Below are 27,956 nucleotides of genomic sequence, written 5' to 3'. Positions count from 1 at the left end.
AGCTGCGGTTCTGCCGGCCGCGTTCCGGCCTCTCTGCAGCGGTGGCCGGCGAGCTGGTGCTGGGCGCGCTGCGCGGCGCGGGCAGCAGCGAGATGGAGCCCGAGGAAAGAGAAGACCGCACCCCGCTGCTGAAGGAGTCCCAGCTCGGCGCGGGTGAGATACGCGGGCGGCCGCCCTGTGGGCAGCGCCGCCTGGCCGGCAGGGGGCGCACCTCCCCGGCGTCGCGTTGCTATGGCGCCCGCAGCGCTCACTTCGGTGTGCCGGGCACCTGTCGTGTCCTCGTCGGGAAAGGCGGTGACGGGGAGATGCCGGGGCCCGCTGAGAGGGCGGCAGATCTTCGGGACCAAGTGCTAAGGCGGGTGGCTGGCTGCGGGGGATAGAGGAGGGTAGTTGGGAGACAGCACGGGGTTAAAAAGTAAAACTGATTCAGGGGACAGAATGCCTCCCCTGAGAAGACAGGCTGAGACATGGGGCTGTTCAGCATGGACGGGAGAAGGCTCCAGGGTGACACGAGAGCAGCTTTTCAGCATCCAAAAGGAGGCTGTAAGAAGGAATGGGACACGCTTTTTAGCTGTGACAGGACAAGGGGAAATGGTTTCAAACTAAAAGAGGGGAGATTTAGATTGGATATAATGAAGACGTTTTTTACAAGGATAGTGAAGCATTGGAACAGGTTGCCCAGAGATGTGGTGGACGTCCCGTCCTTGGAGATGGTCGGGCTGGATGGGGCTCTGAGCAAGCTGATATAGCTGTGCTGTCCCTGTTCACTGCAGGGGAGCTGGCCTGGATGGCCTTTAAGGGCCCCTTCCAACTTGAACTATTCTATGAAAAAGACAGGAGGCTTGTTAGAGGTCAGGGCTCAACCAAGCTGAGACAGTCAGTGTGTTCCTTGGGCTCTCCCAGGACAGGCTGTACAGACAGCAGTGACACTCTGAGTTCCTTCACTGTTTGTGCTTCTGAGATGTGTAATGCAGCAAACAACTGAAAAGTGCCAGCGGGAATTAAGAGTTCAGGTCGTTTACCAAAGCAGTATGTTCTTGGGCTTGCACAATCCATTGCACTGCACCTCACCCAAAAGGAAAATGCGGTAGAAAAGCAACTTCCTACAACTGCCGTGCGACCTTCAGTGCAGACCTAATTCTGCAATTTTAAGAGTCTTGTTCAGTTATAGCCTCAGTGTTATAAAACATGCCCCTGCAATCTACATTATCCCTAGATGTAGGACCCGAGGCTGCCAGTCAAGGTAAGATCTTCAACATCATAAAATTTTGGGGAGTGATGGCAGTGTCCCTTTGCTAGTGAATATGGTGATGTCCTGAGGAGGTGGGTGACCTTGGAAAATGCATCTAGAATCTTCTTGAATTTTCTGTTCCTCTGTTGTGACCTCATATTCTCAAATATTGCATATATACGCAGTGGGAAGATAGGGAAGCAATAATTTTAACAATTCTGTTTCAGCCTTATAAATCTGTGTGTTCATTAATCTTCTGTGATAAGTTATTTACAGCAGGAGGAAAAAAAAAACATTAATGGTTTAAAGCTCTTATATATTTATGTTGTGGAGCTTGCTCTCTGGAGTATATACCAGTAAGAGGCACACAGAGGTAGAATAAATAATGAATGTTCCAGTTAACCTGCATTTCCGAGGAAGATTACAGCACAGTATGCTGTTAAACCTTCTGTTATTATTGTGTAACTCCAGCTAAGACAGGTACAACAATGGGCAGGTTAAATGGATTTTTTTGTGATTATGTTCATTGTTACTAATTTGAAGACTACATGTTTTCTATTTAAAGGAAATTGCACGTGAAGTTAAACAATAAAGGGCAATGAAGGACTTGACTTGTTTTTGTGCAGTAAGCACTTCCTGCTCTTGGTGCCTGTTGTTTGTAAAGCAAGCAGTAAAGTATTGGCTGCTGTCACTTACATCATTTAAAAGTAGGATAAGCCTATTTTTTAAATGCTGCTCCTGTCATTATTACCGATCTGGAAGATGCTTTACATATTTGCTTAGCAGCCTATCTTGTTACTCATTTACTAAAGAAAGAACAAATGCTGCCTTGCTGTCTTTTTAACAACTTGCATTAACAATAGTGAACTTCTGATGCAGTTGATCAGGGACAGAGACCTCAAAAATGGTGTTCATGAAAGCTACGGTTTTGTAGGGAGGTTCAGTTGGTGCCCCTGCAGCCAAGGGTTCCTTGGTTCTGGGAAAAGAGAGAATCTGTAGATGACTTGTCCACAGGGAATGCTTTTTTGCTTCTTATTGCAGATCAGGAAGTGTAGTCAAGTGACATGCTGCAGCTGCAGATTGGGCGTTAGTCAGTCCTGTCATTCATAGATCTACTTGTTCTATTCAGAACTTCAATGCTAAATAGTTAAAGAAGTAATTGCTATAAGTTGTTGCAGTATCTGTAGGTGCTGATCACCAATCTTTCCTGAGTTTTGCATGCTCACATAATATGTTTTCTCACAAAGGGAAACTCTGCTGTGTAACTATTTGTAAATTCATGACTTTTCTAAACAGTTCAACATTTGGGTTGGTTTGGGTGTCACCTGTTTACAAAGAATATCTGCAGAGCTTGACTCTGCTCCAAAACTCCTGGCATGGATTTGTCATTGCTGACAAATGCTGCAGTGTTCTACCGCCAGAGGAAATCAATACCTTTGACAGTCCAGAAGTCTGACAGCTCATTATAAATGTCTGATAGTCATTTTAATGCCACAGTACAAGTTTAATACTGAACCCAAAACCTGTTTTCCTTTGACTTTTCAACCGTTGAAGAGGGGCAAGAATGGACATCTGGGCACTGCTGCTGTTCTGCATTGCCTTGGCAGTGTTTGCTATCAGATTTTCTGCTAGTTTCCTTGCTTAGGCAGCAGTTAGCAAATGTACTTAGGTTTATAAACAAATTTATAGGAGGAAAACCTGTCCTAGAAAACTACCTGGAATCTCAGTGGCTGATCTGTAATGCTACCATAAGAGTTTCTGCCCATCTTGAACCATTTTCAATAGGATGAGAGCTAATGGCTTTAAGTTGCACTGGGGAGGTTTAGGTCAAATATTAGATTATTTTTTTCTCAGAAACAGTGAGTGAAGCATTGGCACAGGCTGCCCGGGGAGGTGGTGCAGTCACCATCCCCAGAGGTGTTCAAGAAACATGTGGATGTGTCACTGAGGAACATGGTTCTGTGGGCATGGTGGGGATGGGTTGGCAATTGAGTTAGATAATCTTAGTCATTTTTTTCCAACCTTCATGTTCTGTGATTTTTATCTTTTTTCAGTTACATAACAAGCACTTCACTTGTCTCTTTTTTTCTTCTTGTTTGCTGGCTTGTTTGGTTGTTTTTATTTTTACGTGAAATTCCAATTTGAGTAATCATTACTGTATTTTCAAGAGGGCTTTCAATACCATGTTTCTAAATCAACATTTCCACCACAGCCCCTACATTTGTGTACATAGCCATCAGTAGTCTAAGCCACAGTTACTTTTGTTTTACACTCCAACAGAAAAATGAGTGTTACTTTTCTACCACGATCCTTTGTCCCTGTTGATATGCCCCTTAAAACAATCACATTTTCTTGATTTATTTTTGTTAGGTTGTGTTAAAACAGAAACTTCTTATTCTCATTTCAGTCCCTGCATGCTGCTCAGCTCGCTACAATCTGGCACTGCTGGCCTTTTTTGGGTTCTTCCTTCTGTATGCATTACGTGTGAACCTAAGCGTTGCTCTGGTGGACATGGTGGAACCTAACACAAGCTTAGCAAAGAATACAACTTCCAGTGTGTGTCCAGAGCATTCCTCCACCATAAATGTTCCTCGCAACACAACGGTGAGGTCTCAAACATACTGTTCTGAAACGTAGCACGTAAAGTTGTCTTTAATAAAGTTTGCAATGGATGACTCATACTTAAATGACGGGAGAACTGGCTGATCTGTTCCAGATGGCCCTTACAGTGGTTCTTTTAAAGCAGTTCTTAAATGTAATGTCTTTAAATAACTAGCTAATTTGGAAGTGCTGTGCTCATGGTCTGGTGTTCTGCTTTTTTAATGCGTGTCCTTTCTTCGCCCTTCTTTACAAATTGGCTGATCTGACCTTATAGATCTATTATGACACACTTTTATATGCCACTGGTCAACTGTTAGTGTTACGTGTGCGTCAGAGCTCACATCACTCTCTGTATTTACCTGTTTTCCACACAGCCTTGATGGCATGAAATTTTATTACAAACTAACATGCGGTATTTCTTCCCTCGTTTTTTTCATCTCTTTCCCAGATCACAATTCTTGTCTTTCTATTCTTCATCTGAATTCCCATCCTTAAAATCACTCTTCTTAACTATGAAAAACTACATTAAAAAAAAAAATGGTTTTGTGGATTTGGACTTGTGTAGATCTCACATCATAATTAAGTTTATTAATGAGCACTCTTGTCCTCTTCCTGCCTTCATTTTGTTTGTTTAGAGGTTATTTATTATTTATTGTGTGCATATTATAACCACGTGCTGAATGGGAAGAAGTTTTTCCCTCATTGCTTCTCTGAAATGGATGCTGCTCATTTAGAGGACTCCTGGAAGCAATCCCAAACTGCAAAATCACTTCCTTGGGCAATGAGTGGTGTCCTCTTGTTGACTCTAACTTCCTTATCTCAATTACCTGTGCCTTTATTGTCTTGTCTGCTAGACTTATCTTCACTCTACCATCTTTATCCTGTTCTTCCACCTATACCTGTGAGTCCTGTCCTTATCTTCTCTTTCTTCATTTTAAGTTTAGACATCTGCATCTCTTTGTTTGCTTTTCTCTCTGTAAATTTTGTGCAGGAAAATCCATTTTTCAGGGAATGACAAAATGTCCACACTGATATGGAAGTGAGATCTGCAGTCATGTAGATGCGTCCCCACCACCAGTACCTGTGTCATCTTAACCAAGTTGCTTATAGCTCAGAAAGAGATAACTGCCTGAGGACTTATATTTAATGTTGTGATGATTTTTGTACTTGGCCTAGATATGTTTGCACGCTGTAAACGACTTGAATTAGCTTTCCACACAATTTTGGTTGCCTCCCTAGGAGGGAGGCCATGAAAGATTTGTAACTTAGGTGTGAAGGATTAAAAAAGAGATTGAATTTGTATGAAATATAGACAGATAAACTATTCTGAACTTACTGTATTTTGGGTTTTGTTTTCTCTTTTTAGGGGAAAAAGTATTCTTGGGATGCTGATACTCAGGGTTGGATCCTTGGTTCTTTTTTCTATGGCTATATCATTACTCAGATTCCAGGTGGATATCTTGCAAGCAAAATTGGAGGGAAGCTCTTGTTGGGGTTTGGCATCTTTGGTACCTCTGTGTTCACCTTACTTACTCCATTAGCTGCGGATTTGGGAGTTGGCTACCTCATTGCTGTCAGAGCCTTGGAAGGACTGGGAGAGGTAATTATTTTTCCTCTGTAGCTTGAAAATATCTGAATAATGTATTGACAAATCATAACATACCCTGTGAATGTTGGTATGCTGTAGTAGTGTATGGATTGTTTTATTTTGAGTAACTTAATTTTACTTTTTTGAATAATTAACAAGTACACCCTATTTTTTTTTTATTTACAAGGACACTAAAGGTAAAACTAGAGTTATCCATCCTTATTAAGTCAGAATCCAGGAGTTCAAAAGAGTACTGTTTGCATTCCTACAGCTTTTCCAGTGTGTACGGAATCAAAAGCAGAAGGAATTGATTCTGTTTCTTGGTTCTCATACATTGCATGCTGCTTCTTTTTCTTTGTTTGTTTCTAACTTATTTCATGCTAAACAAGAACCTAACACATTTTACTACTGTTTTTTAATAAAATACACTTCGAAACACGAAAACTTGAAAGAAGTTATAAAATGGTTACTTTTTAACAGAACTGGTTTTTATTTATTTTTTTTATCTAGGGTGTTACCTTTCCAGCTATGCATTCAATGTGGTCTTCTTGGGCTCCTCCCCTGGAACGCAGCAAACTCCTTAGTATTTCATATGCAGGTGAGAAATTCCCACGCTAATAACAGGATTATGCATTTTTACTGCAGTAACAGGGAGGCTTGACTTAAATCAAAGGGATTTATGTTATCAATTTTAATCAGGATTTAATCTGGAAAGCATAGCATTGAGCTAAATCTTGCTTGGCATTCATTATCTTTGCTTTTTTTTTTTTTTTTTGTCTTTTATAGCCTTGAGAAAAGGTATTGATCTGCTTTGATGTATAAACTTCAAGCTTCAGTATCAAGTGTGCTAGGAGTTACTGTGAAGCTGATTAATAGAAGATATTGTGAACAAAGGAGATATGATAGTAGAAACAAAATAGGGCAGAATCACAGGGTATGGCTTTTTTGTGTTTGTTTTAAAGGTGTTTTTGGTGGAACTCAGGGACGCCCTCAGTAATCTTCAAGTGCTACTTGTCAGATATTCAGAGATCAATACCATTTTCTTTTAGGTAGTCCATGTGTGGAGGATGTAATGTTCCATAGAAAATTTACTTCTTTGAAGATACTTCATGTCACATAGAACTTTTGATTTACAAAATATACTGAGAACATAATTCGGATACAGTTTATACTTCGCAAGGTATAGAAGTTACAATACCCAGTTCAAACACAATATCAGTGTGATTCCCTTTATCTGTATCTGGTCATGTTCATGATGCTGGGCAGTTCCATTTGCTGGAAAGCAGTATGTGGGTTGAAGCTAGCTCAAGCCTGTTGCTCTTTCCAAAATTATTAATTGCTCAGTTTTTATACTCTGAACTGTCATGTATTCACTCCCCTGGTGCTGGCCCAGCTATCTGAAGGGGACAGGCATTCACGTGCTGATAGGGCGGAACATCTGCAGCATCAGTTGATCTACTCAGCTGATGACATAGCTGTTTGTTCAAAGCAGAGGTGACCTCCAGTCTCCTTTGTGTTGAGATAGTCAGCTTTTAATTTGTTTATTTATTCATTTGTTACAATGGCTCTAATCAGTCACACCCTGCATTATTCCCTGAACTTCAGAGGTACATTGCTCTTGCCCATACTCACTGAGCCTTTTTCTGTTTTAAGGTTTTATTGATCACTCACATTATTCAATCCACTATTTGTAGAGTGAATGAAAAATGTGGTTTTCTATATTTACCAGTCCAAATACGTTTCTTCTCTAAGAGTGACAAATTTTGAATTCACTTAATGATTTGTTTAACTTTCTGTTGTTAGTATTAATTCTGTAACAGCTTACTTCTTGGACCTGGGCTTCATCAAGAAGGCCAGGGCTATACCACATAAACACTAGCTACAGTTTATAGTGAGTCTAGTAGCTCACTTGTGCCTGTAGGAATGAAGCCTTAGTCCTTTCATCTTCCCATTTTAACACTTCCCTCTAAGCCACATGTCTCATTCCTTCCTGTATGCTATTTCAGGCACTCATCAGACCCTCACATGAGCCGCTTTAACCCACCTAGTGCATCTAACAGTCTCTTCTGTTTTGTCTGTTTTCTTCCATACTAGTGAATTAAATCTGCTTAAAACATCTGCATGTGAGAGGCAACACGAAAAAGTGGAGAGCAAGGAGCTGGGATTGACACTTACTGCTTTTAACTTTAGGAGCTTTTAAACTGCTCCTTTGTGAAGCTGTATTCCAGAGTATAAGTGAGAGGAGACCTTGGCCTCCAACAATTGATTGTTAGCAGGCACAGATGGACAGGGCATCTTGTGTAATCTTGACAGAGCATTTCCTTTTCCTCACGTTTCCATGGTTGGCAGTCATGTGGTCTGTGGCTTAGAAAGTCATGATCCTATTGACTTTCTAAGGGAACACATGACTGAGTTGCATCTAATTGTTATTTTGGTGGGTACCTAACAAAGTACGCAGTTTTGTTGTTCTGTGGTGGAAGCTTTCTACCTCGAACAAAAACTGTCCCAAAAAGATGGAATCTAGTCAGACAACATATTAGCATAATCTGATGTTTTCTGAGTTGAGATTAGATTTGTAAAAGTGACTGTATAATTAACACAAAGAGATAAGTTTAATATTTGTCCCCAATTGAGTGTTCCTAAGTTTGTAAACAATCTGGGTGCCACCTCCACCCTTTCCACAGTACTTCTTCAATTATGATTCAAGAGCTGCTCTTTCCTGCTCATATCTGAACTGCAGTCTGCTCATCTTTCCCTTCTTTCCCTGATCTTACACACTCAAATTTAGGGACTATGAAATTAGAACCTGCTGGTTACATGGATGCCTTCTGGCTCTTGTTTCTAGCATTCCTACTTCGGGGCAGCTAGTAGGTGTTATAAGCAATGCAAATTAGTTATATAACATCAGAATATTGTTTCCTGCCCTTCCTTCACTCTAAAGACCTTGGTTGTACTGAGGTTAACTTCCTCAGCAATGTCTCTTGACTGAGTTGTGTTATTTTGAATGTATTGCAGCTGCCACACAATGGAGGTGAACGTGTCAGGAATGTTTTCTTATTGCTCTTCGCTTATTGTTTTGGATGTTTGTGACTCCATTCTTTGGAGTTTCCAATGCGGTTTATTGTGCCTTTTTCCTTCAGGTAATGAAATGGCAGTCCCTTAGTGGTTATGGCAAATAGTACATGCATAACTTCCTACAGGAAAATGAAGTAAAAGTGAAAAGACCGCTTCATTTAAAGGACCTAATGATGAACTAATGAATGTTTTTATACTTTGGTTTGTTTTACTCTGATAGGTGCACAGCTGGGAACCGTTGTCTCTCTTCCACTGTCTGGTTTAATTTGCTACTATATGAACTGGGTTTACGTATTTTACATATTTGGTAAGGGTTTTTATTATTTAAGTTATGATCCATAGTATTTTAGAAAGCCACAGTATGTTGTTTATTACCTCTTGTATGAGAACTATTTTAAGTTTTTAAAAATATGTTTGACATGTAGGGCTGGCATTTCTTTTCTTCCTGGGAAGTTAAGAGATATTTAAAGCAAGTGAATTCCTTTGCAGGGCTATGTAGGCTTTGCTTCTAATGAGCAAAGATATCTCCGATGTGGACAAAAGCTGATACAAATCAAATGTTTTCAGGATTCCCTCCATGCAGAAATAACAGGCTGGAATTTCTTACTTGAAGTGTGAAATTGAGTTAATAATGTTAATCCCAGGAGTGAATTTCTCCTCTGCGTGAAATAACGTGAGAAGTGTCTGCTGCTTTAAATGGAAACTGTGTGTAAAATCTCTCTAGCAGACACAGGAACCCTGAAAGAATGTCCAAAATGCAAAGCATAGCATGTTTATTGTGTGCTATGTTCTAGAAGGAGCTCAAACATAATAAATTTTCTGATAAGATTTCATAGATCAAACTGATGCTTTTTATAGGCCTGTTTACTTTTCTGAGCTGTTTCATGTTCTGCGCAGGGAACAGAGAATCAAATAAAACAAGATGTAGACTTTGTTCATCAGAACATCCTCTTGATTTTTGTGTAATTTCTGTTTGAAACAGAACTAGACAAAATGGAAAAAGTTGTGCTGGTTGTTAAGTAAAAATACAGACAGTTTGGGTTGATTATTGAGAAGTTAAATTTGTCAAATCATAGAATCAATCCAAGGTTGGAAAAGACCTACAAGATCATCCTGTCCAACCATCCACCTACCACCAATACTTCTCTCTAAACCATGTCCCTCAACACAACAATGTTCCTTGGAATGGTAGTTCTGGAGGCTTTGCTTAAAAAGAAAAACAAATGTTGGCACATCATTTAAGCTGTCTGTAGTGATAGTCTGTACATATGTGTGCTAGGGATTTTTTGGAGATTGAATTTCTCTGTGTGAGCTATATTCTTTATGGCTGTTCCATGTGAAAGCTAGAAATGCAATATGTATGTGTATGCAGTTTCCTTGCTCTACAAGGCACTTCCTAGAGGGGAGGACAAAAAAAAAAAAAGAAAAGAAAAAAACAAGAACAAATAATCACCTTTCTGCTTAGTCATCTTTTATTGCTTACTGTATTATTGAGCCACTTGGGGGAGCTACTGTTTGTAAGCAGAGAGGTTTTTCCAAATACTTTAATATAATTTTAATGCATACTATTTTTTCTGAATTATCTGAGAACATTATTCACTCGGTGGAATTGATTCTGTTTTATTCATACCTCTCCATCCATCTTTTTTCTAATAACAGGTGCGCTTGGTGTACTGTGGTTCTTCTTCTGGATGTGGTTGGTTAGTGATACACCAGAAACTCACAAGAGTATTTCACATACTGAAAGGGAATATATTCTTTCTTCTCTAAAAGATCAGGTATAGCACATTAGTGAAATCATGTTTACTTGAGCAAGAACATAAACCACAAATATTATTGTTAGCATAATGCTCTGGTAGCTAGAAAAATGTCATTAATGTGAGATAAAGGCAGTATGTCAGGAAAAGAAAAATACAGTACAATTGTGTAAATGAGAAAAAAAACGGTAAAGTAAAATGCTGTTTGTCACAGCTATTGTTGTGATGTTATTTTAATGACAATAAGACTTGAGCTTCTTTTTTAATACCAAAAATACATCTGTATGATGTCTTTAAAACTTGAAAAACAGCATTTTGAACATGTGTCTTCTATGGTAGGATAGAACAAGATTACTATTCACAGAGAAAACTTCTCAGAAATGCTATTGTGAGCCAATTCCTAAAGTGTGCATATGAGTTTATTCCTGTGCCTGGGAATACATGTTTGTAAGCTGTGAAGTTGTCTGAGTTAATATTTTGGACTGAGTGGGAAAGATTCAGCCAAATGCATGAGGAGTGACTTTAAATTTTTAATCATTCATGGTAAAAACAAGAGGCAACAAATCATGGTCAGGGAAGGCATGTATTTTATATGTGTGTATATATATGTACTTTTTTAAAATTCTGATGACAAAATGTACAAATTATTGGTTTAAATGACAATAATAAATAGCAGAGCAGTAACATACGTGAGTGTATCTTTAGTGAGAAAGTATCACAGTAATTTCACCAGTGCTGCTTAATTCATCTGTCAATGTGAACTCACATTGTGCCCCTCTGAATGGGTGATCACCATAGCTTTGGGTAAGATAACAGCATCTGCAGTAAAAGTTCATCTTGACATTCTAATTTTCTTCCTCTCCCCTTCCTGCTTGCTAGCTTTCTACACAGAAATCTGTTCCATGGAAACCTATACTGCAGTCCCTTCCACTCTGGGCTATTGTCGTTGCCCATTTCTCCTATAATTGGACTTTCTATACACTGCTCACACTCTTACCCACATACATGAAGGAGATCCTGCGTTTTGATGCACAGGAGGTAAGAAATAATTAAGAAAAAAATACTATATCCATAAAGAAATGTAATAAGAGATTTGCCATGATATTTAGGATGGAGTGACCTGTTTAAGAAAACTTCCAGTGTAAATTTTTAATTTGGAAATGGTGAAATAATTCCCTGTAATTAAGCAGCTACATCTACAAGGTTGTCTGCACTGAAATTTCCATTGGATTTCAGAAATTATTTAATGTTTAGCTTGGCAATAGCATTTCAGTTCATTTTTCTGTTTGAAGATGCATGCTACCTATTTCTAACTGCTCTGATTTAAAACAATAGGTATGTTTGTAAAATAAATGTTCTTTTTTAAAAAAACAGTAACTAGATATAAAATATATATATATCTGTTACTTGTTTTGCACAATTGCCTCAAAACTTACAGCTTATTTCGTAGCTTCAGAAGTGCTTTCTATTTTATTTTATTTTATTTTGCTCAGTCATGAAAAGTATTATTTTGCTTTTAATTGGAAGAGTATCATTGGATAAGTGACATTTTAAGCATTTTAAGGGGGGAAAAGATAACACTTAAGTCTGATTGAATCACCTTCCAAATCATTACTGTCTCTTCTTTCTTCAGTGAGTAACAGAGATTAAATACCTTACTTTACCAAGGTAAATGGGATGAAATGTTATAGACTTAATGACCAGAATAATGTTTTTTTTAATGAAATTGCTTTAAGTGAAATTATTAACCAGGCAGAAATAGAAGTGTTGGAAATGTACTTGACTTTCCTTTTGTTTTAATAAGAAAATTTCAGTGATAGTGTTTTCAGTGCATGGGGAAACTGCTACTGCTTGGGTAAAAATGTCCTCAAAGGTTTTATGGAGCTTAGCATAGTTTTTTCCTTGTTTAATGTGAGCCTGATTTAGAGCAAAATGCACACTTTGCAAGAAGGTGTTTCCAGCAATTACAGGAGGAAAAGATGCTCTATCTAAATTATGAGAAGGTTGTAGTCAAGCATGATACAAAGTGGCTAGAAAAAAAATCTTGCTTTTTAGCTTGCTTATTATGTCTCATGAGGGAATACCTGAATAAGCATCTGCTAAAGATGTGTATTACCACAGTACTCAGTGCTGTGAATTTGTGAGACTTCACTGTATTAAATGCCAACAGACTCTGCTATGAAATGCTTCCCTATGTCTAAGGGTTATGTTTCTCCTTCTTGGAGTTACTTTGTGGTACTGACTGTTGTGACTTTTCAGAAAAGCAAACAAAACAAGAAAAACCCCTTTGCATTATAGCATTGGACTAGCTTTCTCTGCAGCACATTTAGTTGCAAGTTGGCATTGCTTAAATGGAATGGATGGAAGTCCTAGCTCTGTATCTTGTCTCTGATTATAGCCAGCATCAGTTGTGTCAGCATGTAGTTGTGGGATAACACACTGTTGAAAGTGTTGAATCTGAGATCACAGATTCCATAACTGCTTTCAAAATTCTGACTAATACAGCTTTCTCTTAGTTCAAGTAAGATGTGCTATAATTGATCTGAAGCTGCTGTTTCAAAATACTTGCATGGTCAAGTTCATGATGAGACAATATTTTTGCATAGTTTCCTTTTTCCTGATCCCAGTTGCTGATTTAAACCTTCGAGTTCTTCAGCTGACTGCATTGATAGTTACAGATTATGTCATACAGCTAGGAGTTCACACATCAGTAACTTTAAAATGCTTAGTCTTTTCTATCCTTAGGTTTTGATGGATGGTTTTGATGCTCCTGACTCAGACTTTCTTACTGCTCCAAGTCAAGTGATTCTTCAGTACACTGAATGGTCATTTTAGTATTTTAACTGTCTTTTTTCTGTCTCAACAGAATGGCTTTTTATCTGCTCTACCTTATTTTGGCTGCTGGCTTTGTATAATTCTGTCTGGGCAGATTGCTGATCATTTACGAGAAAAACAGAACTTGTCCACTGTTTGTGTCCGCAAATGTTTTACCCTAATAGGTAAGTGCAAGTATTGTCTCTAGTCAGGGGCACATCAGTATTCAAAAACTAAAGCACGTACATCAGGTGGCACTTTTTCTGACAAAGGGTTCTAAAAGGGAATGAGAGTGCAGAGGAGAGTATTAATCAAAGTCACAGTGAGAAATCCAGAAATACGTATCGATTTTACACTTCTTCATTTTATTTATTTATTTATTTATAACTCTGTTGGTGGTGAGCATAACTTAAAAACAGCCATGGCTGTACCATTGCAGAAACAGAAATATGTCCTAATTCAGCAGTGGTTCAGATACAGAAAATACAGGCTGTTTTAATGGTACTGCTGCACTGATGGCTTTGAGCAATGTGTTCTTTTTTACTCTGTATGCAATCTGTTGTGCTTCCTCCTTCCTTTCCTCCCCCCAAAAGTTAGAATGTTTTTCTTTTCCTACTGAGGAGCGTCGAAGTGCTCACATAGTAGCGCAGCACTTGTGTTCATTTAATATCAAAGATTAAGAGGCCAAGAGAGAATTAATCTTGGTGAATTTTCTAAAAATACCATGAAGTGTAACTTAAGTATTGCAGTATATTAAGCTCTATAACGTTATTGTAAAAGATAATATCAGTTGGACCAAAAGTTAGAAGGCAAAAGCTGATGTAAACTATCCCTTGGTTTGAAGTAGTAATTTATTTCCAAATAAGAACAACTTTTTAATTTTTATGTTTATGTTCATGTGTTTTGTCCCTAGCTGCCATGTCTTCTCATGTTAAATGTTATGTTGATGCCATCTAAAGATGGCAGTCTACATCAAACATTACCATTTTTGCTACTAGATTATGAATGCTGTGTGTTTCACTTTATGTTTAAGAAATTACAATTTTAGAGAAAGGTGGAATATTTAGTGCCTTCTCTGATTCTTCAGAAGAAAGATTATTGACAAAATTAAAGGAGTTAGTCTAGCATAAAAAACAAAAATTTAGATGAATATAAGATTGAGTTGTATATTCAAGTGGGCAGGGTGGTGATGAAATGCCACAATATTTGAGAGCATAGCCTGCGGCCTTTGTTACAGTTGTCTTGTGAGAGTGAACAGAAAAAGAGCATCATATATGCTTTTTTTTTCTTAAAAAAAAAAAAGCTAAAGGAACTATTTCTATTTCACAGTCATCAGAGAAACATAAACCTTACTGCCAATACTCATAGGAAAAGAGGAGTGGGGAGAACATTACATGAATTTGTCAAGAGTTAATCCTGTCATTTTCTATAATAAAGTAGACATATCAGACAAAGAAATCATCAGAGATAGCCAGAAGTTTCACCACGGCCAAAACACAGCATTATTATAAACATTTCCTCTAAGTGAGAGAGGATATCATTCTACATGAGCCTGTGTTGCTCAGTGTTTGTTTTTTTTTATTTAAGACTTAGATAACTGAATCACAGAAGCACAGAATTGTAGGGGTTGGAAGGGACCTCCAGAGATCATGGAGTCCAACCCCCTGCCAAAGCAGCTCCCTAGCCCAGGTTGCACAGGTAGGCGTCCAGGCGGGTCCTGAATGTCTCCAGAGAAGGAGACTCCACCACCTCTCTGTGCAGCTGTGCCACTGCTCCGTCACTGCACTGGGAAGAATTTCCCACACACATTTGTGCAGAACTTCTATGCTTCAGTGTGTGGCCAGTTCCCCTCATCCTATCACCACACACTGCTGAAAAGTGTCCAGCCTCATCCCTTTGCCTCCTACCTTAGATATTTATAGACGTGGATCAGATCCCCTCTGAGTCTTCTTTTTTTCAAGGCTGAACAGACCCAGGTCTCTCAGCCTCTTTTCATAAGAGAAGTGTTCCACATCCTTTATCATCTTTGTAGCTCTCCACTGGACTCTTTCAAGAAAATCCCTGTCTTTTTTTGTACTGGGGAGCCCAGAACTGGACACAATACTCCAGGTGAGGCCTCACCAGGGCAGAGGGGGAGTATCGCCTCCCTCAATCTGCTGGCCATGCTCTTTTTTAATGCACCCCAGGATGCCATTGGCCTTCTTGGCCTCCAAGGCACACTGCTGGCTCATGGCCAACCTGTTCACCAGGAACTGGGATAGGGAATACAGTTGCCAGACTTACGGTTGCTGCCAGGATGGAAAGACAAAATAGAATCCAAAGTGGTCTTGACTGATGGCAAGGAGAGGTGATCTGAAGCCAGAAAGATCAAACTTTACTAAAAATGAATAAAAGGATGTATTTAGAAGGATAATTTGAAAGCTGATTAAAAGAAGAGGAAAGGGGGAAAAGACCAGGCATGGGATCCATGCAAGTCACAGCTTACAAGATATATGTCCATCCTTGCACTTAATGTGTTGTTTTTTCAATTCTGCTCTTTTGAGTTGTTTGCTTTAAAGCAGCTCTTGTAATAAACTCTCAAGCATTTTTGTTTTCTTAGGCCTACTGAATTCTGGTGATCTTGTTTTTACTGCAGGGCCTCACAACTATGTCTGTACAACCGAGGGAGAACATGGTATTGTGTAAGGAAAAAGGGGCTCTTAAGAGTTTTGTTGATGAAGCCAATGTTGGTTGGCATGTGTTTGTAGCTTGTGTTGAAGTCATGTAACTAGCCAACTGTGGTATGGGGAAATGGGGCTGCCAAAGTTAATTGCAGAAAGGAAACAGCATACACTAATTCATGATGGCTACTATGCCATCTAAATTGTTTCCAGTACCTGAAGTCTCAAAAGCTAGTCTGGTTCTCTAAGCTGTGAGGTTCCAAATGTTCTGATGGAAAGCATGACACTCTTTCTAGAAAGTGTTCGTAGGAGAGCTATGTATATATATATTTGTATGAAATCTTCCAGCTCTACTTTATTATGATTTGCAGAAGTCCCTGATGGCTCCTGAAACAAATACTTAAATGGGAGTAACTTCTTCACAGTGCGTTGTTCACCTGTCAGTCTCAGTGCACATTCTGGGATTTATATAATGATAAATAAAATGAGCTTGTGAAGTTACATTCACTGTCCATTGGTTTTTGGTTTTCCAGATGAAGTTTGTACTTTCTAGCTAGAGTAGGATTGTTTCTGGTCTGTGCAACGTTTCTTTAGACAGCCTGGTGTTTGCAACCTATCTACTCTTCGCTGATCCCTGTGACGCCCATACTGCAGTGCTGGATTCTGTGCACTAGGTGGTGTTGGAGATTGTATGTACGCGCAGCTCAGAGCATCTTAATTTTCTGGTTTGAAGTCCCTTGATTGCAAAATTTCTGTTTTAAAGGAATGATTGGACCTGCAGTGTTCTTAGTAGCAGCTGGGTTCATAGGATGCAACTATGAGCTAGCCGTTGCTTTTGTGACCATATCGACAACACTAGGAGGGTTTTGTACGTCTGGTTACAGCATCAACCACCTGGACATAGCCCCTTCGTGAGTATTGCTGACGCTTTTGTTACTGATTGGATACATTTATGATCACTTCTTTTGTATTCCTGGAGTGCCTAGGAGCTTGTATGATGAAAAGTTCGACTTCAGTTTGAATCTTCTTTGTTACAAATTCAGAATCTGATCCCTCGGTTTCCCAAAAAGCACACATACGTGAATATTCTTTTGAACATTTAAGTGGTAATTACAAGTCTAATTTGCTTTGCTGTTAATTTACCTGTTTGCCATAGTGCTTGTGTCTAAGCAGGATCAAATGAATTTGTGACTAATGAGTGTTTATATGCTAATGCTTGAGATGAAAGTAGTGTCTGTGAGTGGAGAGGAAAAAAAAGGAATTGTAGACATTTTAACTAGAAAAAACATCCTTAAGAACTGGGCAACTTATAGGAGACCTCAGGTCCAGGATGAAAATGGCATCCAGGCTTTGGCAATTGAAAAGATGGTCGTCAAGGATACGGAGATGGACAAGGTTTGACTTAAGAGCAGTAAGTGAAACAGTGGGACTCAAATTAATCTTGGCAGATTACATTAAGTAACAAGCAAAGAGGGAGATACCAGTGTCCATCTGTAAATGGTGTTTACAGTGAATTGAACAGGAAAGTATGAAGAACAGCATATGTGATGCTTTAATTCCTATCAAATAGAGTTATGAATATAGAAGATCTAGGTAAAGCACTGTACCTGGTGTATTATGGGATCATAACGTAACATCTGTTGCAAGTTTAACTTTACTAAAAATGTAAAACACTGACTGGGATTCATTCATTTTGTCTTTGTTTAAAACCCCAAAATATAAGCGTTAATGACAAAAAAAAAAAAACCAACACTACTTTTGTGAGTTATTTAGTGGCAGAACTTGGATGTCTGTGCAGTTTTGATCTGTCTCCTTGTGTCTGTGCATTGCAAATCTCTCTTTGTGAATATAGAGGAAAACTGACATCTGTTTCTAAGCCCTCTGCCCTTTTTAGCATGTAATGGCTGAGGCTGGGCATTGCAGAAGAAAAGAAGGGTCACATTTAAGGTTAGCTGAATGTTTCTGGGAATTCATTTCTTCCATTGCTCTGTCACAGAGTTGGCATGTAGTAAGTCAGTTGGTCAAACACTCGTGTGACAGTCTGTTTAAACCCTGTAACTTCAGGAACCTGCTCTTCTAAGAGTGCCTTGTTATAAAGAGGAATGGGCTCTTCTTGAACGTGCTTCAGACCACCATAATATGTAAAGGGAATCTGCAGCAGCTTGAGTCTGAAGTTAAAATATATCTATTGAAAAGCGAATGCTGGACCCAGTGATGCTAACTGAGGCCTAGCTGATATACTACTTCTTTTCTGGATATGTTTCTTCGAGCTTTTAAGTCTAATTTACAAAAACGGAAGTGCTAAGTGTTAACCAAAGTAGTGAGAGCTGTGCTTTGAATATAAGAACAGTGTTGTTAAATATTCTTCAGATGAAATCCTGAGGACCTCAAGTCAGTCATTCAGTAGCAGCATATGTTATTGGCTTATGTTTTCATTCCCAGTCTGTAGTAGGTGTATCACATTGTGACCTCTATCTCTTGAGTGTTATGAAAATAAACTAATTTTGTGAAAAGTGCTACTGGAAAGATCTTGGGCTGGTTAAAATTCTGCTTGCAACAATTGAGTAAGAAGCACAAATTAAGAGAGGAAAGCTTTACTGGGCAAAAATGTGGCCAGTGTAGATTCTGTTTTATTGAAACTGGTGATTCTGTATTAAGCACATGCATGCTTTCATTTGGGGCAAATAAGCCCAAATGAAGACAGAAAGGAAAGGGCATGTCCTTGTAATAAAACTCATAGGAAAAAAAAAACTTCAAATGCAGAAATACCAGAAATTCTAAGATGAAGTAATAATAATTTTAGAAAGTTTTCTTTCCCCCCTACTTAACTTCTTGCAAATGTCTAAGCTTTCTTGAATGAAATGGCATATTAGAATAACTAGAAGTGGTTCAAAGCCATTTCAAAATGCACTTAGATCCCTGGTTGAGTTTCTTAAAAGTAAGCTCACTAGAATAGCAAAGGGTCCTTTCTTGTTATTAAAATTTGTATTATACTGAAGAAATAATGATTATATTCTCAGGAAAAAAAAAAAAGAATTAGTGTACTGATGCTGGAGGAAGAAAGATATTTGCTGTGTGTTTTTGTTATTTTAACACACATTTATTAGGCCATCAGTGGACTGAGGGAGAGCAGAGGGTGAGATCACTCTTAGGAGATTTCCTGTTCTAACTCTGAATGTCTAGACTGCTCTGCAAGTCAATTTGAGTTCACTTAGAGCACTGTGTCATAAGATTTCAACCAACAGCTCACTTTTACACTTGCTCTACAGATGTGTCACTTTTTCTTTCCTGTTTCATAGTGGTGTCTTCACTGTGCTGAGGGAGTGGCATAACTGTTATCTGTGTTAAACACGACGTGCTATCAAAATGCAACCTGTGTCAGAAACAGCAGGCAAAACCAGAGGCATTGAGCCAGCAATTAATTGTCAAGCATCTATGATGACCAGAGAAACCATTAAACTGTGTTTAGTTTTGAAAATTTGTATTAGCAGCACTGTAGTGCTTAAAGGTGGTGAAAACAACATGTGTTTTGTTTTTTTAAAGCTGTTTAAAGCTTTAAAAGGAAGCTTTTCACACTTTCACATTCAGGTTTGTGAAAGCATATTAAGCACTTTCGGAGAGAAACGTTATGTGCTCATTTATTAAAAAAATATATAATTTAATTGCAGGAGTGGAGCTCAATTTAAAATACATAATAATATGTATCAGCTTGCAGCATAGCAAGTCAACTAGTAGGCTTGATAATTGTCTTGTCAGGAAAAACACCTGTTTTCGTAATGTTACTGGCTGGATGCACACTGCAACCTTTTATAACAATGTGTAGTTGAATTTCCCTGTTTCTGAAAATGAAATGTCAAAGCTGTATCTCTTTAGAGATGCAAATTTGTCTTTCTATTGTGTTGTCATTGTTAAACAGTGAGGATGCCATTGCACTCTGAACAGCTGAAAGCAGTAAGTGAGAGAGATCTCCATTTTCCTGTCCTAAAGTACAACTGATAATATTTTATGTAGTTGTTCAGATAACAAACCTACCTTGAAGATCTGAGTCACAGGAATCCGTTCTCTGGTGGGTGGAAGGTTGAGCTCAGACATAAAACGTCTAGCTCTTTTTAACCTTGAGTCTGTGTCACAAGTCTGTGCTTGTGCTGCTGTTTCAAACACGACTCCTTGGTATTGCAACATTCCTATTCTATGTTTAATTGCACAGAGGTGAGGTGCTTTAGATATTAAGCAAGTTACCACTTTTTTTCCCAGTAAGTTTTTATGGCCACTGGTGCATGTGCATGCACGTGTGTGCTAAAGCAGCACATTGATGGAGCAGGAAGCCTCAGAATACAGCTGCAAGAATGGCAACAAGTAGAACAGGTTGAGTCAGACGTGTTTCCCGTTGGCCAGGACACACAGAAAGCTGGAGGGAAGGACTGCTGCAGAGTTCTGTGAACTCTTGCCTTCAGATCACCACTCTGTAGTGTACTGGGAATATCCATCCAGATTAAGGATAATTGCCTTTTTGGCAGTGTTACCTGAAGCATCTCTTACTGCTGCCAAACAGTGCTCTGTCGTATTCCTCGTTGTTTTTCCACTTCAAGGCATGCAGTGTTTCTTTTTTAACTTTTCTGGTGGATTCATTCCAGACAGTTTGTTTGTGGCTTAGCAAGGGGGAAGTGGTTTTTGGATTATGGATTCTAAGCACAGTGTGAGTAATTCAAGTAAATTCCCTAACTGGCCTCTGGAAAATGAAGACGTCATGAATTGTCAGAGACATTACTAGAATAGAAACAACCTATTCTTACTTGAATGTTTGTGTTTTAACTTGCACGTGTGATCAGGATGAAACCTGTGTGATCCAATTAAGCGAAATTATTTCTTTGACTGGTCAGCAAGATAAGTTCTCAAGCAATGTTGTTAATTTCCCTTACAGGTATGCTGGAATTCTTCTTGGGATCACAAATTCTTTTGCTACTATCCCAGGAATGGTGGGGCCAGTAGTTGCTAAGAACCTCACTCATAATGTAAGTCTATTTACTGTTTGGTTTTGGCTTCTTTTTTCCTGTAAGACTGTATTTTTATCTCCACAGAATGGTAATCCTCTGTTCTCAAGTCTGCGTCATTACATTATATTTGGCATATACGTGCAAGTTGTGTTCTCTTGTTCTTGTGAATGCCTTAGCTCCTAACCTTAATGAGAAAAATTAAAGTACAGAGATCTCTTTTAAAGTTGTAGTGATTCAGCTCTTGTATTCTCTAGGAATAAAATGCTCATTTTTATTTCACATTCAGATTCTGTTAAAGCCAACCAGACAAGACAGCTGTAGTATTATTGCAGCTAAATAAGACAAGCTCCTACTTGTTTTCCAAAACTGTTCTATCACGTGAGGTTGTGAGTTGTAAAATCAGCATTCGTCAGACGAGCCATAAGCTGGATTCAAATGTGTAGTTTTCATAATGCATTCCTTTGTATGTGCATGGTGCGATTTGGATGCTCAGTGCTGCGATATCTTCCTTCTAAATCAAACAGCGTTCAATCTGACCGCCAAGATTGCTTAGTCAGACAAAGTGCTGTTTGAAGTAGAAAACAGGAGCTAAAAGTTATTTGAATTCTTTTCTAAGTAAACCACTTGAATTTTTCTAAAACGCTTAAAGAAAAAGTGAAGAGTAAGTTTATTGATACTGATAAAATTCTGGAGTTGGTAATCAGTCATTTCCTTAAAAATAATATGAAATACTAGATAATGTGTGAATCCAAACAAATTAGCTTCTTCCAAATTGATAACAGGTGGTGGTGTTATTTGTGTTGGGTCTTTTTGTTCGCTTTTCCTCTCATCTTAATGCACTGCTCTGATAATTATTCTGTTTTTTGTAGTAAGATCATTTATGGCTTTAGTAGAATCTACATGTTATTAAAAAAATTAAAAATCAACTCCCTAAGACATCTGTATACATAGCTGTATATATACAGCATATGTATACAGCATATACATCAGTGTATCTGTATATTTGTATACTACAAACACAGTTCTTTGCTGTTTGGTTTGGGTAAAATTCACATAACAGATAAGAAAACTTACCATTCTAGTACAGACACATTGTAGTCATTAGGAATAATTTAGTGCTTTTCTTACTTAACTCGTGGATCATCTGACCAGAAAGCAAGGACGTGTTTCTTGTTACAGTAATGTTCTCTGAGGTTGCAGAGCCTTCATGCAAATGTGAATTTAGATATGAAGGCTGTGCATCTCAGGTGCTCGTCTGATCCAGAAGGGCAGCCTTATCTGAAGTACGTTTACTGCGTAAGATGTCCTGTTAAAATGAAGTTATTTAAAATGATAATTTGTTTATAATGTCACGTTGCTATGAAGTCATATTGCATAGCGTTTATGTTTATATAGAGAAGGAATGTAGCATCTCTTAAAAATACGTTTTTTTTCTCGAATGTGGAGCTGCAAATTAACTGCATCTTTTTCTTTTTTTTTTAATTCCTCTTTTTAACAGAATACTGTGGGAGAATGGCAGATAGTTTTCTATATTGCTGCTTCCATTAATCTCTTTGGAGCAATTTTCTTTGCCTTATTTGCAAGTGGAGAAGTTCAGGACTGGGCAGTCAGCGGTTATCACTTCCATAGAAACTGAAGGAGACGTTGAAATACCAAAGCTGTGCTGAATCCCAGTGTGCTGTAGAACCATGTGACCAGAAAAGTGCCTTCCCTACTGATGCCTAGGAATCGTCAGAGCTTTTAAGTTAAACTATTTTATCTGTGTATCTTCTGTACTGAAAATAATTTGACAACGTGTGTGTGTGCTATTTCTAAACAAGACACTACTTGGATTAAATTGAATAGTTTCATGCTAGAACTTGATATCAAATATATGATCAGAGACAGTGTTTCAAATCAGTGTGCTAAGATCCATTTCCTTCCAGTTTTTAATGAATGTTTTCTGAATTAATGTTTAGGCAGATATTTGCTGATACTGAAATGAGAGGGAAAAAAAAAAACAATATGATTATGTAGCACTGTGAGGAGTGGCGTGCAATTAATTATGTACAAAAAGCAACGTCTTGATTTCTGTGATGATATTGATAGACTTTTGCTTCTTGAAACGCTGAAAGATTTCTAGTCTACAGCCTTTTATAATCTTTTATTTTCTTAGTTTTTTAATTGATGTCTAAGAAATGCACACTTGATTTTTACTCTACTTTACGCACAAGTTTTCAAATGGAAACATTCCCTGTTTCAGGACTACAACTTCACAATTAATACAGAGCAGTGAGGAAGTAAAATATATGATTGTGACTGACAGAAGAAGCCATGTGTTACTGTTCTCTGTGGTGCAGGTGTTTTTAAACGGGCCTTATTTTTATTCAAAAATGTGTGAAGAAGCAGCAGTGCAACTCTGTATGCTGCCTTGATTTAAACCACAAGAGTGAACTAGAAATAGAGTATCTACATGTTTACATGAAAATAACTTTCAGTTTGGCAGTTCACTTTCTTGTCGGTTATTATCAATGCAGTGGCATTATTTCTTCTTTCACGTGCATATGTATTTGTATTTGTCAGCTTGTCAGTGTAAATGCAATAAAATAAGGCTATTGTAGGGAATAAATAAGGAAAATCAGTTCTCTTCTGCAATAGCTTTGTTAGAATAGAAAGAACTAGTGCAATATCCTGATGCTACTAGTCTCCCGTCAGCATAGAATTTGACACTCAAGAGTATTCTTTGCACAACATATAATTAAATGCCACACTGGGATTAAATGAAGTCTGTTAAGGCAGTGTGATAAGAACAGATGGCTGAATAATCTTGTCACAAAGCAAAGAAAAATTCCTGTGCCCAAAGATTCCTGGATTGGAGCAATTAGGTGAAAAAGACAAAAATCACTGAGCTCTGGGCTTTTCGTTTACCACCAGTGCTGAGGAGAAGCCCAGTACTAACACTGCTCCGGTGGAGCCTACCTTCCTTCATTTCTAGGAAATGGCATCTACCTCTTCTTTTTAGCTTTAAGAGCCATTTTGTTTTGACCTTCCTGGAAGTGTCGTGTTCTCTCATGATGAAGCTGTTTAAATCTGTTTGTCTGCAGCATTTCCACAATAAACGATGTGAACTTCAGATGCAATTAGTAGTTGTTCAGTGGGGAGTATGTTAAAGCTATGTTGTATCTTTAGCATTTCCTCAGTAAGTGGAACAAATATTTCCACGTGCATCCATTGAAAATAGTCATCTCCCTGAAGTTAGAGAACCGTCCTGAAAGTACTCTGAACAAGACCGGTAACTGGACAAGGGATGGTTAATGTTTTCCTGGGAAAATTACCTGCTTCAGGAATTTCTTGTCTAACTTTACAAGTGAGTACTATATTCTTCCTGGTACTGTATTAAAAGTAGTAACTGTGCTTTGTGTCCACAGAAGTTTATGCTTTTTAATTATTTAATTTACTTATTAAAGCCAGGGTTACTGAAAAACTTAAATGAGGTACGGCTTAATTTATGCTGTCAAAATATTTTCAGTTAATCCTTGCAGTTTGGCCTTCTGAGCTGCAAGCACATGCTGCTGGCTTTTGTTGAGCTTTTCATCCCCTAGTATCCCCATGTTCTCCACAGAGCTGCTGCTGGTGTTCCTGTCACACTGTCGTGTTTCTGTTGGCACAGTCCTCTCATTCAGTTTCAGATTTTTTTTTCCTGTAAACAACTTTAATGATAATTTTTTGCTGCTTTTCCTTAACAGATATACCAGAGTAAGAAGGTATGTTCTCTAATCCATCAGGAATCTTCTAATTAAGAAGTCTACCTGGAACGAGGGAAGTCGTATCAAAAAATAGATAGCATCCATTTCAAAGCAGAAAACGAAGCAGTGCTTTGGGAGCATGTCTTGGAAGCATGCCAGGTACTTCTCAGTGTCTCCTTCTGACACAGTTCTGCTTTAATATTTGGTGTAGCATTTGATACAAAGCTGTACCATCAGTAACAGATGGAACAGCACTTAGCAGAATATCCTCCAGCATGCGTTCTCAGTATTGATCTGAGATCTGAACTATGGCCTTTTTCAACCTGGAAAAGTGCCTTCATCACTCTTCTCAGGAAAGGACAAAAACTAATCATTGGGGTTTTTTCTTTTTTTCTAGTTCACTGATCCTTTGTCTTAAGAGTGCCAACTTTTAATTATACCTCTTATACCTCTTAAAGTCTTAAGTGTTTGCCACCCAAAAACATTACTTAATTTACATAAGCTTTTTCAGTGATAAACTAATGAAGATTTATATAGCTCTTAGTACCATACAGGGGTCCGTGCATGGTGCTTCCCCATCTGCATGTTCCTCTATAACTCGTGACAGCTGTGTTCCCTGTTGGGAAGGATTCATTTTCATAGTTCATTTACAGTTCATTTTCCATCAGTTGTGTTCCATCTTTTTTTTTTCTGGCTTATTTTTTCAGTCACTTATTTGTCAGTTTCTCCTCTTTCTGTTTGATTTCTTGATAAGTGAACTAACCTTTAAGTCTAACAAGTCTTCCAATATTTTTAGCATTTTCCAGGAAGGAAAGCTCTGTAGGTGAGGAACCCTACACATTACAAAGGTAAGTGAGGCAAAGTTTGTATGCAAGGGCAGTATCTTCTGTTAGAACAGTTGCAGCTTCTAAAAGACATGCTTCTTAATATCAAGACAGTGTTTTGCATTGTCATCTCAACCATCAAAACTGAAGTAACACTACTGTGCTTTGGAAGACTAAATTAGAGTGAGTACTACCTTAGAGGGGCTCCCATTTCTCCCATGTACTTGTGTCTCAAAAAGCCTAATGCCTGCTTTTAAATCATATGGGGTAAGAGCAGTCCAATCAGTCAAAATACATGCATCAAAATGATTCTCTCCAATAGCTGTTGGCTGACCAAGTCCTGTTTTGAGGCTTGTCAGTAAAGATGCTCTTAGTGCAGGGGCACTGGCCTGAGGGTATGTCTGACATGGAGCTAATTAGTCATGAATGATTTGGTACAGAACTATTTCACTAGTATTGTGCCTACAAAAGAAAACACCACACAAATAGTAGTATATACCAACAATGAAGCAGATAATCCTGAACATGTAAAGAGCATCTTGTCAGGATAAGTATTTGAGTAGTTGGTTAGCCTCATTTCACTTGCTTTTCTGTAAGGAAATATAATGAGCCATTAACACATTCGTTTACTCCAAATCAGAGCGTGCTTGAATCAAATCAAAGTTCTGTAGATTTTCCTACTTCATTCATATTACAATTACTAATATTTCTGCAGTTCTGTATTTAATACACTGTATGGTTTTACTTCTGAGAAAACAGCTTCAGAAAGGGTTTATTTCTTTCTGTTTTATGTGATGGTGTATATAGTCAATTACAAAAGTATTTATTGCCATATTTAATGCAAGCAAAATGGTGACTTATGTTTATTTTAATTTCTAGCCCTGTACCCAGCAGAGCTGTATATAGCCCCAGTAACAGTTTTAGGTCAGGGCGTTAGTTATTAACATTCTGTAAGACTTACACATCCAGAAAAGGAACCGCAAGAAGACACTGGCAATTATTTAAATCCCAGTGGCATAGCAAATGGGTGCGAGACACAGAGACATACCATAAGATAAAAAATGAAAGTACTGGCTCAAGTGAGAATCTAGAGACCCTCACAGTTAAATCACCATTTCAGCTTTTCCTTTCATCTCTCACAGATTCTTCCTCTGCTTAACAGTTGTTGGTCATACTTTTAAACTGGAACTACATATACACGATTTAATTCCTCAGCACAGAAGTGAGTCAATTTCATCAGTTTTCTGCTGTGTAAAATCATTGATCTGCTTTAATCTGGGTAATCTCTGAGAAGCTCAAATGTGTATCTAGCCTATATAGTTTTCAAGAGTCATAACTCAGTTCAGTGAAAATTGAATTTCTTTGGGAGGAAAAAGAAGTTATTACCATGTGAAATGTTAAGTGTATATCTATATTGGTTAAGCAAGACTGTCCCAAAAGTGTTGCTCGTTCATAGGTTCGTTAGGTTGGAAAGGACCTATAAGATCATCTAGTCCAACCATCCTCCTATCACTATCCCTACCCAACTACTAAATCAAATCCCTTAGCATTATCTTTGAGAAGTAATTTTCTGTTTCTGAAACAAAAATGCTGATTTAATTTTTTCTTCTCAGTAGCATACTTAACAATTTATTAATTGACCGAGTTCAGGCCTGGATCTGGCACAAAACATGAAAATTCAGGTAGGGAAGTGATCAAAAAGATTCCGGTACTGATACACATTTTCAGGTGAAAGCAGGTTGACATTAGGATAATGGTAGCATTACTGTTATTGCAACATAATCTGGTCCTTGTTACAACACATTGTAAGAGAGGGTGCTTGGGAGTTGCCCAAGGCATAGCAGTGGAAATTAAATACATATTATTAAGCCAAAATTCTGTTTGCCTTCTCCCTTTAAAGGATAACCATTTGCAATAGAGTACAGAGATAATATCATTTCGTAAAGCATTTAAAAACTTGGAGGAAACATTTTTGAAAGGAATTTTTAAAAAGCTTTTTGTCATGCAGAAGTTTCCATGTGGCTACTTCAAAAAAAGAAAAAAAAAAGTATTTTTTCTTGTCTTTTTTCCTAAATTAAGTTCAAATGTTGACACTTAATACTCTCAGCTCAGCCAGGCTTAGATGTTATAATGATTTCTGGTGGAATACATGACTCTGTTGATGTTTCTCTGACCTCTTCTGCTGATCCCATTCCAGCAGTAAATGGCTAATCACTTTCTGAGTCATCTTACTAACTCAGAAGGGAGAGACAGGTTAATTGGGGTTTTTTGGTTTGGTTTTGTTTTGTTGCCAAATCCCCATCTTTTTCCCACTGCTTTCTGCCTAGGCATCTGGGCTTCAGGGAGAACAAGAAGTGACAAGCGCATTCTGTACCTACAGGTTTAAACAGTTCCTGCTGAATGAAGAGGAAAAATGTTTTCCATGTATTCTAAAAAAGGAAATAAAACAAGTGTCCTGCAACAAGTGATAAGTTAGCATTTTAGGAGAAGCACAGCATCCTAAAAGTTGCAGGTAGCCTTTTTTATAATGTGACAATATAAGGAGAATTGCTGCTGTGGCTGTCTTTAAAAGGATACTGAAATGGAGCGTATTTTGCAGCTGAAATCAAGACCTAGTTCTGCCAGTCCCACTGAGTGGTAAGTAGCTGCAATGGTATTCTTTAAACAAAAACACTTCAACTGTCTTT

At 38.2% G+C, this 27,956-nt stretch overlaps 1 protein-coding gene across 1 annotated transcript; it reads left to right on the top strand.

Moving 5' to 3' along the window:
• Positions 1 to 7: 7 nt before the first annotated feature.
• Positions 8 to 23,832, top strand: SLC17A5 (solute carrier family 17 member 5). Its single transcript, XM_065730878.1, has 11 exons — positions 8 to 153; positions 3,639 to 3,835; positions 5,199 to 5,432; positions 5,931 to 6,018; positions 8,716 to 8,802; positions 10,155 to 10,273; positions 11,132 to 11,290; positions 13,119 to 13,251; positions 16,490 to 16,637; positions 20,648 to 20,738; positions 22,219 to 23,832. The coding sequence occupies exons 1-11, from the start codon at positions 93 to 95 to the stop codon at positions 22,354 to 22,356; spliced, it is 1,455 nt and encodes a 484-aa protein (XP_065586950.1). The 5' UTR covers positions 8 to 92; the 3' UTR covers positions 22,357 to 23,832.
• Positions 23,833 to 27,956: the final 4,124 nt, after the last annotated feature.

Source organism: Cyrtonyx montezumae, unplaced genomic scaffold, assembly GCF_038088225.1.
Source record: "Cyrtonyx montezumae isolate F1298 unplaced genomic scaffold, pur_monq_1.0 scaffold_13, whole genome shotgun sequence".
NCBI lineage: Eukaryota > Metazoa > Chordata > Aves > Galliformes > Odontophoridae > Cyrtonyx > Cyrtonyx montezumae.
This window is presented reverse-complemented; position numbering and strand designations above follow the sequence as displayed.